Source organism: Salmo salar, chromosome 03 (genome assembly GCF_965601325.2).
Source record: "Salmo salar chromosome 03, fSalSal1, whole genome shotgun sequence".
Taxonomy (NCBI): domain Eukaryota; kingdom Metazoa; phylum Chordata; class Actinopteri; order Salmoniformes; family Salmonidae; genus Salmo; species Salmo salar.
The window spans coordinates 97,769,965-97,787,500 of NC_138293.1; the positions used below are offsets into that span (position 1 = coordinate 97,769,965).

The window sequence follows — 17,536 nt, forward strand, 5'->3', positions numbered from 1 at the left end:
CAGCAGAGACCTACTAGACTACACAAACTACCTCCAACTACCCAGCAGAGACTACTAGACTACACAAACTACCTCCAACTGACAATCTCAATGTTTGTTGGAGAAACATAATATTGGTTCTTCTCTGTAGTCTTTATTTAACTGTAGGGAACTGCAGTGTAGTCTGCGTACCGTACAGCCTTGATGTGTTCCCAGCTAGCGATGCCTGTCGCGGGTCCTTTCTGGTCCTTGGTCCGACCGTGAACGGTCAGCAGCTGAGACAGAGATGGAGAGGTCTGAATGAAAAGACTGCCTACCTGGTTAAATTCAAATGAAATAAAATGAGTGTGTCTGTGTTGCTATGGAGAGAGACAGCACGGGTGACACTGCAGTACTACGAGGAACATTCGATGAGGTTCTCTTGTTCAGATATGGTAAGTGTACTGGAGGCAGGGCATAATAGGGATAACGAATCCAGTTGTGTTTGTCATCCGTTTCGGGAAAGTACCTGTGTAATTACACACCCAACTCACTCAGGTGCTTCTCTATATCACACCGCCCTACTAGCATCACTACTCTGGACCGTTCTGACCTAGAATATGTGGACAACTATAAATACCTGGGTGTCTGGTTAGACTGTAAACTCTCCTTCCAGACTCATATTAAACATCTCCAATTCAAAATTAAATCTAGAATCGTCTTCCTATTTCGCAACAAAGCCTCCTTCACTCACGCCGCCAAACATACCCTCGTAAAACTGACTATCCTACCGATCCTCGACTTCGGCGATGTCATCTACAAAATAGCTTCCAATATTCTACTCAGCAAACTGGATGCAGTCTATCACAGTGCCATCCGTTTTATCACCAAAGCCCCTTATACCACCCACCATTGCGACCTGTATGCTCTAGTCGGCTGGCCCTCGCTACATATTCGTCACCAGATCCACTGGCTCCAGGTCATCTATAAGTCTATGCTAGGTAAAGCTCCGCCTTATCTCAGCTCACTGGTCACCATAACAACACCCACCTATAGCACACGCTCCAGCAGGTATATCTCACTGGTCATCCCCAAAGCCAACACCTGCTTTGGCCACCTTTCCTTCCAGTTCTCTGCTGCCAGTGAGTGAAACGAATTACAAAAATCTCTGAAGCTGGAGACTTTTATTTCCCTCAGCAACTTTAAACATCAGCTATCTGAGCTGCTAACCGATCGCTGCAGCTGTACATAGTCCATCTGTAAATAGCCCACCCAATCTACCTACCTCATCCCCACACTGTTTTTATTTTATTTACTTTTCTGCTCTTCTACACACCAGTATCACTAATTGCACATCATCATCTGCTCATTTATCACTCCAGTGTTAATCTGCTAAATTGTAATTATTCGCTCCTATGGCCTATTTATTGCCTACCTCCTCATGCCTTTTGCACACACTGTATATAGACTTTATTTTTTTTCTACTGTGTCATTGACTTGTTTATTGTGTTATTGGCTTGTTTATTGTTTACTCCATGTGTAACTCTGTTGTTGTCTGTGTCACACTGCTTTGCTTTATCTTGACCAGGTCGCAGTTGTAAATGAGAACTTGTTCTCAACTAGCCTACCTGGTTAAATAAAGGTGAAATAAAAATAAAATGAATAAATAATAAATGTGACATTGTCCGTAAGTTTGAGTTCATTTGAACACAAAAAAATTCATACAATGATGTAAAGACCTGTGTGTTGTCCTTGTTAATGCAGACAGAGAAGAGCTCCAACTTCTTAATCATAGCCTCAATTCTGTCCTGCACATTGAATATAGTTGCGGAGAGTCCCTGTCATCCTAGATTCAGATCATTCAGGCGAGAGAAAACATCACCCAGATAGACCAAGCACCTCCAAATATAATCTGGTTTATTTTAGGTAATGTTTCATAGAAGATCCAAATAAAATACTTGTGTGTGATGTTTCCTACCTGGCAGCCAGCCTTCTCCAGCATCTGAGCGTACTGAACAGTCTCCTCCATCTTGTTAAACACACGGATCTTACAGGTGATGGGAACAGAGATCTTCTCATTGGCTAGCTTCACTAAGGAGAAACAGAGAGAAAATACTGTCTAGCTTCACTAAGGGGAAACAGAGAGAAAATACTGGCTAGCTTCACTAAGGAGAAACAGAGAGAAAATACTGGCTAGCTTCACGAAAGAGAAACAGAGAGAAAAGACTGGCTAGCTTCACAAAGGAGAAACAGAGAAAAGTCTGGCTAGCTTCAATCAAATCAAATGTTATTGGTCACATACACGTGTTTAGCAGATGTTATTGTGGGTGTAGTGAAATGCTTGTGTTTCTAGCTCCGACAGTGCAGTAATATCTAACAAGTAATATCTAACAATTCCACAAAATATACCCAATACACACACATCTAAGTAAAGGAATGAAAAAATATATGGCCCGGCTGTATGTAATAACACAAAACATTTTCTGGGCTAACAATGTAAGAAATAATACATAAAATACTGCAAAGTTTCCTAAGAGCTAAAAACATTGAGACCAGGTGACGTGGAGAGGATCTGTGTCTGCACCATATACTCTTACTACTGGTGTCTCCCAGGGCTCCGTTCTAGGCCCTCTCCTCTTCTCTCTATACACCAAGTCACTCAGCTCCGTCATATCCTCACATGGTCTCTCTTATCAATACTATGTGGATGACACTCAACTACTTTCACCTTCCCCCTTCTGACACTCATCTCTGCATACCTGGCAGATACCTCAGCTTGGATGTCGGCGCACCACCTCAAGCTCAACCTCGACAAGACGGAGCTGCTCTTCCTCCCGGGAAAGGACTGCCTGCTCCAAGACCTCTCCATCACAGTTGACAACTCCATGGTGTTCCCATCCCAGAGTGCAAAGAACCTTGGCAGGACACTAGACAACACCCTGTTGTTTCTGCAAACATCAAAGCAGTGACTCTGTCCTGCAGGGTCAAGCTCTATAGAGTACAACCCTTCCTCACACAGGAAATAGCACAGGTCCTAATCCAGGCACTTGTCATCTCCCATCTGGACCACTGCAACTCTCTGTTGGCTGGCCTCCCAGCTTGTGCCATCAAACCCCTGCAACTTCTCCAGAATGCCGCAGCCCGCTCCTCCGCACAGTCCAATGGCTTCCAGTCGAAGCACGCATTATCTTCAAGACCCTGGTGTTTGCCTACGGAACAGCAAGAGGAACTGCCCCTCACTACCTTCAGGCTATGCTCAAACTCTACACCCCAACCGGAGTACTCCGTTCTGCCACCTCTGGTCTCTTGGCCCTCCCACCCCACAGCTCCCTCTCAGCCCAGTCAAAGCTCTTCTCTCTCCTGGCACCCCAATGGTGGAACAAACTTCCCCCTGAAACTAGGATAGCAGAGTCCCTGCCCATCTTCTGAAAACATATAGAACCCTAAACTCCCCCCAAAAACTCATTTGACAATTTTTTCTCTACTAATTATCTAGTAAAGACTGAGTGCTTATGATGTACAGAACATTCCAGACAGGTAAAACGCAGCATGACACCCTTCCAGACAGGTAAAACGCAGCATGACACCATCCCAGACAGGTAAAACACAGCATGACACCATTCCAGACAGGTAAAACACAGCATGACACCATCCCAGACAGGTAAAACACAGCATGACACCATCCCAGACAGGTAAAACGCAGCATGACACCCTTCCAGACAGGTAAAACACAGCATGACACCATCCCAGACAGGTAAAACACAGCATGACACCATTCCAGACAGGTAAAACACAGCATGACACCATCCCAGACAGGTAAAACACAGCATGACACCCTTCCAGACAGGTAAAACACAGCATGACACCATCCCAGACAGGTAAAACACAGCATGACACCCTTCCAGACAGGTAAAACGCAGCATGACACCCTTCCAGACAGGTAAAACACAGCATGACACCCTTCCAGACAGGTAAAACGCAGCATGACACCCTTCCAGACAGGTAAAACACAGCATGACACCATCCCAGACAGGTAAAACACAGCATGACACCCTTCCAGACAGGTAAAACGCAGCATGACACCCTTCCAGACAGGTAAAACGCAGCATGACACCATTCCAGACAGGTAAAACACAGCATGACACCATCCCAGACAGGTAAAACACAGCATGACACCATTCCAGACAGGTAAAACACAGCATGACACCATCCCAGACAGGTAAAACACAGCATGACACCATTCCAGACAGGTAAAACACAGCATACTACATTTTATTTCTACCTCTCCAACCCTCTCCCTCTTTTCTCTATCTGTTCAAACTCACCCATCTTCTCCAGCAGCTCCCACTCATCCTGTAGGAAGACTCCGTAGTGCCCTTCGTCAGAAATAAGCCAGTTAGAAACAGATTGACCTCATACATACAGCACAAGGTGAAAGTAGTTGAGTGTCATCCTAATTGAAATCCACTGGTTTTTTTAATCAGGGTTTCTCTCTCTGTCTCTGAGTGGGGTTTCAGGGTTTGTTAGTTAGTACCTCTCTTGGCGATCATCTGTGGGCATCCCAGGTTGAGATCGATAGCATCACAGTAGTCCTGAGCCAGTAGACATGCCTGGACAAACACCTCTGGGTCGTTGGCACAGAACTGACACACACACACACACACACACACACACACACACACACACACACACACACACACACACACACACACACACACACACACACACACACAAAGAAAGAAAGAAAGCAGAGAAAGTGCATTACAAACACCTGAGTTATTGGCACAGAACTGAGACCATAACACAAGAATCGGGGTGATTGTAAAACACAGAGGCTAGCTGAAACGGGGTGTGAGGTGATGGTAAAACACAGAGGCTAGCTGAAACGGGGTGTGAGGTGATGGTAAAACACAGAGGCTAGCTGAAACGGGGTGTGAGGTGATTGTAAAACACAGAGGCTAGCTGAAACGGGGTGAGAGGTGATGGTAAAACACAGAGGCTAGCTGAAACGGGGTGTGAGGTGATGGTAAAACACAGAGGCTAGCTGAAACGGGGTGTGAGGTGATTGTAAAACACAGAGGCTAGCTGAAACGGGGTGAGAGGTGATGGTAAAACACAGAGGCTAGCTGAAACGGGGTGAGAGGTGATGGTAAAACACAGAGGTTGGCTAATAGCTGTAGTTGAATAATACTACCTGTGACACTCCATTCCTCTGTCAGCATGTGTTTGTGTGTCTCTCTCTCTCACCTGTGTAATAAGCGGCCTGTCTTCGGGGCAGACTTCGCTGTACAGGTTATCTTTCCTGTAGTTGGCGTCGCGCACAAACACCTGTGCGTGCAGCATGGGCGTGTAGCACAGCTCGGCGCCATGGCGACGGCTCAGTAGACGCCAGGCCAGTTCGCTCTGGTCCACCATGGGTGCAACGACGTAACGTGCTCCCCTCAGCGTGGTCTTCCAGAACTCAAAGCCTTGCAGCTTCACCGCCATCACAGCAACCTCGCAGCTTGACCTGACAGAGGGAGAGGGGAATGAGAGGGAAAATGAAGTTGTTTTGAGCATAGGAGGCCAATACTGTCAAAATAAGAGGGTACTGGGTAGAACTAAAGTAGGAAGAGGATTCCCGTTGGGCCACTGAGCACCTAAATGGGTCATGGTCTTTCTTGGATATTAACTGGCTCCTGAGTGAAGCAGTGGTCTAAGGCACTGCATCTCAATGCAAGATGCGTCACTACAGTCCCTGGTTCGAATCCAGGCTGTATCACATCCGCCATGATTGGGAGTCCCATAGGGCAGCGCACAATTGGCCCAGCATCGTCCGGGTTTGGCCGGGGTAGGCCGTCATTGTAGATAAGAATTTGTTCTTAACTGACTAGCCTTGTTAAATAAAGGTTCAATAAAATTAAATAAATAAAAAAATCTATATCTGTAGGACTTATAGCGACATAGTATATCTGTGGGACTGATTAAATCTCTGGACAGTTTCATAGGGTAGTTATTATATACGTTTTGACATTGTGATATCCCTCATCCTCATCTCCCCGGATGTGACAAGGACAATTTCATTCATGTTAATACGGACATTTCTAAAACATTTTACAAAGCAGCAGAGGTCCGAGATCCACCAATTTTAGCGATCGCGTGTCAGAACTGGTGCACACATACTCTAGCTAGTTATACAGCCACTGGGTGCACATGACTCTTGGTTACCCTGCCAGCTAACGTTAGCACAGTAGCTAGTACAATTCCGGTGGATTTCATTTAAATAGAGTCCAAAACAAAAACATGTTGATGACACGCTAGTAGACATATCTAACATTTCATCAAAATGCTTGATAACACAAAATAACATTTACCTGTATGAGAAACACTTGGTAAAATGTACTCCAGGATGTTCTCAACAGTGATTCGTTTGCCAAACCAGTGTAACAGTCAAATATGACCGAGGGGAAACGATAAGTGGCGGTGGGTTCCGCCTGGTTCCAGTAACTTTGCTTTTGAACATTGCTGAGCACATATTTCCATTTAAGCTACTTGTTGGAGTTGTGAGCTCTCTCTATAGTTAGTTGTAATGATGTTAGTCCCAGGATTAGTTCCTCAACTAGCATAATAATTGTGTATCAAGCAGGAAATAATCTATACCAGAAAAAACAAGGCAACAGTAAACGTGTTGTCCCCCACGAATTATGTAGCGCCCCCATTGGACCAATCAGTGTAATTTTGGAAATGACAGATCTCTGTGGCAAGATGCATCATTCACCCAAGTTTTGTCAATACTACTACTACTACTGCCACCACTACTACTACTACTACCACTACCACCACTGCTACTACTACCACCCCTACTACTACTACTCCTACTACTACTGCCACCACTACCACCACCACTACTACTACTACTACTACTGCTACTACTACTACTGCCACTACTACTACTACTACTACCACTACCACTACTGCTACTACTACCACCCCTACTACTACTCCTACTACTACTGCCACCACTACCACCACCACTACTACTACTACTACTACTGCTACTACTCCTACTACTACTACTACCATTACTACTACTACTGCTACTGCTACTACTACGACTCCTACTACTACCACTACTACTACTACCACTACTACCACTACTACTACAACAACTACTACTACTACTACTGCGACTGCTACTACTACTACTGCTACTACTCCTACTACTACTACTACCACTACTACTACTACTACCACCACTACCACTACTGCTACTACTACCACCCCTACTACTACTCCTACTACTACTACTACTGCCACCACTACCACCACCACTACTACTACTACTACTACTGCTACTACTACTACTCCTACTACTACCACTACTACTACTACTACTGCTACTACTACTATTCCTACTACCATTACTACTACTACTGCTACTACTGCTACTCCTACTACTACCTACTACTACTACTACTACTACTACTACTACAACTACTACTACTAATGCTACTGCTACTACTGCTCCTACTACTACTCCTACTACTACTACTACCACTACTACTACTATTGCTACTACTACTACTACTACTACTACTACTACTACTACTACTACTTCTACTATTGCTACTACTACTACTACGACTACCACTACTACTGCTACTACTGCGACTAGCTACTACGACTACTATCGACTACTACTACTACCGCTACTATTGCTCTACTCGACTACTACCACACTCTCCGCTACTATTGCTACTACTACTCCATCTACGCCCTCTACGCCCACTACTACTGCTACTATTGCTACAACTACTACTACTACTACTACTACCACTACTACTACTACTACTACTACAACTACTACTACTAATGCTACTACTACTACTACTACTGCTACTACTACTACTCCTACTACTACTGCTACTACTGCGACTACTACTACGACTACTATCACTACTACTACTACCGCTACTACTACAACTACTACTACCTACTACTACTACTACTAATGCTACTACTACTACTCCTACTACTACTAATATCACTACTACTACTATTGCTACTACTACTACTACTACCACTACTACTACCACTACCGCTACTACTACTACTACTACTACTACTACTTCTACTATTGCTACTACTACTACTACGACTACCACTACTACTGCTACTACTGCGACTACTATCACTACTACTACTACCGCTACTATTGCTACTACTACTACCAATTCTACTATTGCTACTACTACTACTACGACTACCACTACTACTGCCTATTACTACTACTACTACTACCACTACTACTACTACTACCACCACTACTACTGCTACTACTACTACTACTACTATTACTACTACTACTACTACTACTGCTACCATTGCTACTACTACTACCACTACTACTACTGCTACTATTGCTACTACTACTTCTATTACTATTACTACTACTACCGCTACAGCTACTACTACTACTACTACTACTACTGCTACGTATTGCTACTACTACTACTGCTAAAGTTTTGTCAATACTACTACTACTACTACTACTACTGCCACCACTACTACTGCTACTACTACTACTCCTACTACTACTACTACCACTACTACTACTGTTGCTACTACTACTACTACTACTACTACTACTACTACTACCACTACTACTACCGCTACTACTACTGCTACTATTGCTACTACTACTACTATTGCTACTACTACTACTACAACTACCACTACTACTGCTACTATTGCGACTACTACTATGACTACTATCACTACTACTACTACTACTACTACCGCTACTATTGCTACTACTACTACTACCACTTATACTATTGCTACTACTACTACTACGACTACTACTGCTAGTATTGCTACTACTACTACTACTACTACCACTACTACCACTACTACCACCACTACTGCTACTACTACTACTACTATTACTATTACTACTACTACTACCACTACTACTACTGCTACTATTGCTACTACTACTACTACTACCACTACTACTACTGCTACTATTGCTACTACTATTACTACTACTACCGCTACCGCTACTACTACTACGACAATTGCTACTACTACTGTTAAAGTTTTGTCAATACTACTACTACTGCTACTACTACCACCACTACCACTACTGCTACTACTACCACCCCTACTACTACTACTGCTACTACTGCTACTACTGCTACTACTACTACTATTGCTACTACGACTACTACTACTACTACTACTACCACTACTGCTACTACTACTACTCCTACTACTACCACTACTACTACTACCACTACTACAACTACTACTACTACTACTATCACTACTACTACTACTGCTGCTACTCCTACCACTACTATTGCTACTACTACTACTACTACTACTACTACTACTACCACTACTACTACCACTACCGCTACTACTACTGCTACTATTGCTACTACTACTACTACTACTACTACTACTACCGCTACTATTGCTACTACGACGACTACCACTACTACTGCTACTATTGCTACTACTACTACCACTACTACTACTACTACCACTACTACTTCTGCTACTATTGCTACTACTACTACTACTACTATTACTATTACTACTACTGCTACTATTACTACTACTACCACTACTACTACTGCTACTATTGCTACTACTACTACTATTACTACCGCTACCGCTACTACTACTACTACTACTGCTACTATTGCTACTACTACTATTAAAGTTTTGTCAATACTACTACTACTACTACTACTACTACTACTACTACTGCGACTACTACTACCACTACCACTACTGCTACTACTACCACCCCTACTACTACTACTACTACTACTACTACTACTACTGCCACCACTACCACCACCACTACTACTACTACTATTGCTACTACTACTACTACTACTACTACTACTACTACTACTACTACTACTACTACTACCACTACCACTAGTACCGCTACTATTGCTACTACTACTGCTACTACTACTACTACTTCTACGCTACTACGACTACTACTACTACTACTACTACCACTACTACCACTATTGCTACTACTACTACTACCACTGCTACTATTGCTACTACTACTACTACTACTACTACTACTACCACTACTACCACTACTATTGCTACTACTACTACTACTACTACTACTGCTGCTATTGCAACTACTACTACTACGACTACCACTACTACTGCTACTATTGCTACTACTACTTCTACCGCTACTACTACTACTACTACTACTACTTCTGCTATTACTACTATTACTATTACTACTACTGTTACTATTACTACTACTACTACTACTACTACTACTACTACTATTACTATTATTACTACTACTACTACTACCACTACCACTACTACTACTGCTACTGCTACTACTACTACCACTACTGTAACTATTTCTACATTTTAGATGTACATTTTAGTCATTTAGCATACTTACAGTGTCACAGGAAATATAGATCCTTCTGTAATATGCCAATATCACTTTGCAAACCCAACAGTTCATCAGTGTCGTTAGTGACAGTGACATAAATAGAACTGACATAGATAAAACTGCTTTCTGCATGTTTACTCCATAATCTAAATATAAACTGTATAGCTCTGTCTCTATCCATGGCCCTCAACTGCCTCCTCTGTCTCTATCCATGGCCCTGAACTGCCTCCTCTGTCTCTATCCATGGCCCTCAACTGCCTCCTCTGTCTCTATCCATGGCCCTCAGCTGCCTCCTCTGTCTCTATCCATGGCCCTGAACTGCCTCCTCTGTCTCTATCCATGGCCTGTAGCTGCCTCCTCTGTCTCTATCCATGGCCCTGAACTGCCTCCTCTGTCTCTATCCTTGGCCCTCAGCTGCCTCCTCTGTTTCTATCCATGGCCCTCAACTGCCTCCTCTTGTCTCTATCCATGGCCCTCAACTGCCTCCTCTGTTTCTATCCATGGCCCTCAACTGCCTCCTCTGTCTCTATCCATGGCCCTCAACTGCCTCCTCTGTTTCTATCCATGGCCCTCAACTGCCTCCTCTGTTTCTATCCATGGCCCTCAACTGCCTCCTCTGTTTCTATCCATGGCCCTCAACTTCCTCCTCTGTTTCTATCCATGGCCCTCAGCTTCCTCCTCTGTTTCTATCCATGGCCCTGAACTGCCTCCTCTTGTCTCTATCCATGGCCCTCAACTTCCTCCTCTGTTTCTATCCATGGCCCTCAGCTTCCTCCTCTGTTTCTATCCATGGCCCTCAGCTTCCTCCTCTGTTTCTATCCATGGCCCTCAGCTTCCTCCTCTGTCTCTATCCTTGGCCTTCAACTGCCTCCTCTGTCTCAGTAATGATGACAACACAGACAACATGGCTGCATCTCTGTCTAACTAATGATGACAACAGTCTGAAGTGACTTCCTCTCGTCTCCGCTCCTTCATCTCAATAGTCTAGTAGCTTCCTCTCCTCATCTCCTCTCCTTCATCTCAATAGTCTAGTAGCTTCCTCTCCTCATCTCAATAGTCTAGTAGCTTCCTCTCCTACATCTCAATAGTCTAGTAGCTTCCTCTCCTCATCTCCTCTCCTTCATCTCAATAGTCTAGTAGCTTCCTCTCCTCATCTCAATAGTCTAGTAGCTTCCTCTCCTTCATCTCAACAGTCTAGTAGCTTCCTCTCCTCATCTCCTCTCCTTCATCTCAATAGTCTAGTAGCTTCCTCTCCTCGTCTCTTCTCCTTCATCTCAATAGTCTAGTAGCTTCCTCTCCTCGTCTCCTCTCCTTCATCTCAATAGTCTAGTAGCTTCCTCTCCTCATCTCCTCTCCTTCATCTCAATAGTCTAGTAGTTTCCTCTCCTCATCTCCTCTCCTTCATCTCAATAGTCTAGTAGCTTCCTCTCCTCGTCTCCTCTCCTTCATCTCAATAGTCTAGTAGCTTCCTCTCCTCATCTCCTCGCCTTCATCTCAATAGTCTAGTAGCTTCCTCTCCTCGTCTCCTCTCCTTCATCTCAATAGTCTAGTAGCTTCCTCTCCTCATCTCCTCTCCTTCATCTCAATAGTCTAGTAGTTTCCTCATCTCAATAGTCTAGTAGCTTCCTCTCCTCGTCTCCTCTCCTTCATCTCAATAGTCTAGTAGCTTCCTCTCCTTCATCTCAATAGTCTAGTAGCTTCCTCTCCTTCATCTCAATAGTCTAGTAGCTTCCTCTCCTTCATCTCAATAGTCTAGTAGCTTCCTCTCCTCGTCTCCTCTCCTTCATCTTAATAGTCTAGTATCTTCCTATCCTTTTCTCAATAGTCTTGTAGTTTCCTCTCCTCTTAATAGTGGAAAACTGGACAAGTCAAGCGAAAATATGATGTATCCCTACCAGGAACTTGCGTTCCACTGTCCAGTTTCTTTCCCATGAGTGCAGATGAAGAAAGAGATGAGGAGATGAGGAGAATAAGCTGTTGTATTGAGATGCACCCGGGGAGACAGTGAGGTCTTGTGATATTTGCTGTGTCATGATGAGGTAATCCAGTCTCTGCTACAGTTTGTCTGGTGTGTGTGTGTGTGTTGTTAGGCAGGATGTCACCAGAAAGGAAATAGTCCTCACAAATCGACAGGAAATAGTCCTCACACCACACGTCACTGATGGAGCTAGACACAGCTGCGTCTCACTGACCAGGATGGAGAATCAATAACTCAGTAAATACTGCAGGTCACTGACCAGGATGGAGAATCAATAACTCAGTAAATACTGCATCTCACTGACCAGGATGGAGAATCAATAACTCAGTAAATACTGCATCTCACTGACCAGGATGGAGAATCAATAACTCAGTAAATACTGCATCTCACTGACCAGGATGGAGAATCAATAACTCAGTAAATACTGCAGGTCACTGACCAGGATGGAGAATCAATAACTCAGTAAATACTGCATCTCACTGACCAGGATGGAGAATCAATAACTCAGTAAATACTGCAGGTCACTGACCAGGATGGAGAATCAATAACTCAGTAAATATTGCAGGTCACTGACCAGGATGGAGAATCAATAACTCAGTAAATACTGCATCTCACTGACCAGGATGGAGAATCAATAACTCAGTAAATACTGCATCTCACTGACCAGGATGGAGAATCAATAACTCAGTAAATACTGCATCTCACTGACCAGGATGGAGAATCAATAACTCAGTACATACTGCAGGTCACTGACCAGGATGGAGAATCAATAACTCAGTAAATACTGCATCTCACTGACCAGGATGGAGAATCAATAACTCAGTAAATACTGCAGGTCACTGACCAGGATGGAGAATCAATAACTCAGTAAATACTGCAGGTCACTGACCAGGATGGAGAATCAATAACTCAGTACATACTGCATCTCACTGACCAGGATGGAGAATCAATAACTCAGTAAATACTGCATCTCACTGACCAGGATGGAGAATCAATAACTCAGTAAATACTGCAGGTCACTGACCAGGATGGAGAATCAATAACTCAGTAAATACTGCAGGTCACTGACCAGGATGGAGAATCAATAACTCAGTAAATACTGCATCTCACTGACCAGGATGGAGAATCAATAACTCAGTAAATACTGCATCTCACTGACCAGGATGGAGAATCAATAACTCAGTAAATACTGCATCTCACTGACCAGGATGGAGAATCAATAACTCAGTAAATACTGCATCTCACTGACCAGGATGGAGAATCAATAACTCAGTAAATACTGCAGGTCACTGACCAGGATGGAGAATCAATAACTCAGTAAATACTGCATCTCACTGACCAGAATGGAGAATCAATAACTCAGTACATACTGCAGGTCTGGGAAGTATGTCAAGTATGCAACAGAATAAAATATGGATGTAGCCATGTCTATAGGTGCCGGCTTGGCTGTCTGTGTTTCTCAAGGTTTGTGAGGTATCCTGTATATAATACTGTATAGAGAGTAAAATACTGTAAGGGGAAGTTTCCCAGACACAGATTAAACCTAGTTCTGGACTAAGAATAATTTCTGATAGAGATTCAGTCCAGGACTTGGCTTAATCTGTGTCCGGCTAACCACCCATAGACATTGTGTAGATACAAGGTACACTAGTTGTATAATTATACCACAGTCAGGGCAATGATATGAAGGAACAGTTACAGGGATATACAGGAACTACAGAACATCTTTATCTGTCTGGGTTCATTTGACTATGGAGGGGTGTGTTGTATTGACCTAGGCTCTGTTCCAAATGACAATCTATACCCGATATAGTGCACTACTTTCCACAAGGCTATTCTCTGTTCCCCTTATCAGGAACTGGTGATGTATCCAACTACATTAGTGAGAAGTAATAACCTGTTAGAACCTGCTAGGTCTGCTTGCTAGGGTGTGACAATTTCCTCTTTCCTCTGAATGCTGCAAGGCATTTTATGAAATACATTGTCCTCATCTGACCTGTGTCTCCACCCCATTACAGAACTGGCATCTATGACAATGACTTGATTATTCCGGCAGGTTCTGTGACGTAACTGTAACCTTAGCCTTGGACTCTCAACCCTAGCTCTCAGACACCTCCTCCCATACTAACCTGTGACCACATGACAGAGGAAGTCATTGTTGGTGTGGTGCTGGTGTGGGCCCATAACACAGGCTGCATCCCAAATGGCATCCTATTCCCTTTATAGTGCACTACTTTTGTTTTGACAAGGGCCACTTGGTAGTGCACTGTATAGGGAATAGGGTGCCATTTGGGACTCAGCACCATCCGCTCCACTCAGAGAGGAAAAGGTTTGTTTCTGTCAGAGACTAGGCCACTCCCACAGGATTATTCAAACAGAACAGGTTTGTTTCTGTCAGAGACTAGGCCACTCCCACAGGATTATTCAAACAGAACAGGTTTGTTTCTGTCAGAGACTAGGCCACTCCCACAGGATTATTCAAACAGAACAGGTATGTTCCTGTCAGAGACTAGGCCACTCCCACAGGATTATTCAAACAGAACAGGTATGTTCCTGTCAGAGACCAGGACAGGTATGTTCCTGTCAGAGACTAGGCCACTCCCACAGGATTATTCAAACAGAACAGGTATGTTCCTGTCAGAGACCAGGACAGGTATGTTCCTGTCAGAGACCAGGCCACTCCACCTGGTTTATTCAAACAGAACAGGTATGTTCCTGTCAGAGACCAGGACAGGTATGTTCCTGTCAGAGACCAGGCCACTCCACCTGGTTTATTCAAACAGAACAGGTATGTTCCTGTCAGAGACCAGGACAGGTATGTTCCTGTCAGAGACCAGGCCACTCCACCTGGTTTATTCAAACAGGACAGGTATGTTCCTGTCAGAGACCAGGCCACTCCACCTGGTTTATTCAAACAGGACAGCTATGTTCCTGTCAGAGACCAGGCCACTCCCACAGGATTATTCAAACAGAACAGGTATGTTCCTGTCAGAGACCAGGACAGGTATGTTCCTGTCAGAGACCAGGCCACTCCACCTGGTTTATTCAAACAGAACAGGTATGTTCCTGTCAGAGACCAGGACAGGTATGTTCCTGTCAGAGACTAGGCCACTCCCACAGCATTATTCAAACAGAACAGGTATGTTCCTGTCAGAGACCAGGACAGGTATGTTCCTGTCAGAGACCAGGCCACTCCACCTGGTTTATTCAAACAGAACAGGTATGTTCCTGTCAGAGACCAGGACAGGTATGTTCCTGTCAGAGACCAGGCCACTCCACCTGGTTTATTCAAACAGAACAGGTATGTTCCTGTCAGAGACCAGGACAGGTATGTTCCTGTCAGAGACCAGGCCACTCCACCTGGTTTATTCAAACAGGACAGGTATGTTCCTGTCAGAGACCAGGCCACTCCACCTGGTTTATTCAAACAGGACAGGTATGTTCCTGTCAGAGACCAGGCCACTCCCACAGGATTATTCAAACAGAACAGGTATGTTCCTGTCAGAGACCAGGACAGGTATGTTCCTGTCAGAGACCAGGCCACTCCACCTGGTTTATTCAAACAGAACAGGTATGTTCCTGTCAGAGACCAGGACAGGTATGTTCCTGTCAGAGACCAGGCCACTCCACCTGGTTTATTCAAACAGAACAGGTATGTTCCTGTCAGAGACCAGGACAGGTGTGTTCCTGTCAGAGACCAGGCCACTCCACCTGGTTTATTCAAACAGAACAGGTATGTTCCTGTCAGAGACCAGGACAGGTATGTTCCTGTCAGAGACCAGGCCACTCCACCTGGTTTATTCAAACAGGACAGGTATGTTCCTGTCAGAGACCAGGCCACTCCACCTGGTTTATTCAAACAGGACAGGTATGTTCCTGTCAGAGACCAGGCCACTCCCACAGGATTATTCAAACAGAACAGGTATGTTCCTGTCAGAGACCAGGACAGGTATGTTCCTGTCAGAGACCAGGCCACTCCACCTGGTTTATTCAAACAGAACAGGTATGTTCCTGTCAGAGACCAGGACAGGTATGTTCCTGTCAGAGACCAGGCCACTCCACCTGGTTTATTCAAACAGAACAGGTATGTTCCTGTCAGAGACCAGGACAGGTGTGTTCCTGTCAGAGACCAGGCCACTCCACCTGGTTTATTCAAACAGAACAGGTATGTTCCTGTCAGAGACCAGGACAGGTATGTTCCTGTCAGAGACCAGGCCACTCCACCTGGTTTATTCAAACAGGACAGGTATGTTCCTGTCAGAGACCAGGCCACTCCCACAGGATTATTCAAACAGGACAGGTTTGTTTCTGTCAGAGACTAGGCCACTCCCACAGGATTATTCAAACAGGACAGGTATGTTCCTGTTAGAGACCAGGACAGGTATATTCCTGTTAGAGACCAGGCCACTCCACCTGGTTTATTCAAACAGGACAGGTATGTTCCTGTCAGAGACCAGGCCACTCCCACAGGATTATTCAAACAGGACAGGTATGTTCCTGTTAGAGACCAGGCCAGGTATGTTTAATGTCAGTGAAATAAAACACCTGACTCCTCTATTCATCCTCTGAAGTTGTTCTCTCCCATCCCTCGTTCCTGTTCCATTACAGAGTGCTGCATCATGCTGTTATACAGAAGGGCTTTAGAAGGACTTTTCTTATAGAACTCTACACGTAACTATATAACTGACACATGGCCTCTCAAGGGTTGCGTCATACTGTTATGAGTTATACAAATACTGTGGGGGTTTTCTTACGAGTTCCTTTTATTGGTTCTACAAATAAAAAGGTGTATACCGACACATCCTCTCAGGGTTTACCAGTACACACACATAGAACCACACACACATAGAACCACACACACACACGTAAACACAAATAGCCAAACTACATCCCCCGCATCTACACACATACACACACATACACACACAGACACACAGACACACACACAGACACAAACACACAAAAACACACACACACATGCAGACACACACACAGACACACACACACACACACACACACACACACACACACACCACACACACAGACACACACACAGACACACACACACACACACAGACACACACAAACACACAGACACACACACACACACAGACACAGACACACACACACACACAGACACACACACACACAAAAAAAACACACAC

At 44.3% G+C, this 17,536-nt stretch overlaps 1 protein-coding gene across 3 annotated transcripts in view; it reads right to left on the reverse strand.

Moving 5' to 3' along the window:
- The window catches only part of LOC106606201 (dihydrouridine synthase 1-like (S. cerevisiae)), a 34,300-nt gene that overhangs the window by 13,146 nt on the left and 3,618 nt on the right, over positions 1-17,536 (reverse strand). For 2 of the 3 annotated variants that reach the window (XM_045715855.2, XM_045715857.2), the window contains exons 1-6: positions 6,312-6,562; positions 5,206-5,467; positions 4,493-4,601; positions 4,284-4,334; positions 1,937-2,049; positions 172-254 (exon numbers count right to left, since the gene is read on the reverse strand). In XM_045715855.2, coding sequence (XP_045571811.1) covers positions 172-254; positions 1,937-2,049; positions 4,284-4,334; positions 4,493-4,601; positions 5,206-5,445 — 596 coding nt within the window. In that variant the 5' untranslated portion in view covers positions 5,446-5,467; positions 6,312-6,562. Of the gene's footprint in view, positions 1-171; positions 255-1,936; positions 2,050-4,283; positions 4,335-4,492; positions 4,602-5,205; positions 5,468-6,311; positions 6,563-17,536 lie in introns of those variants that run through there. The other variant, XM_045715856.2, reaches the window with a different exon arrangement.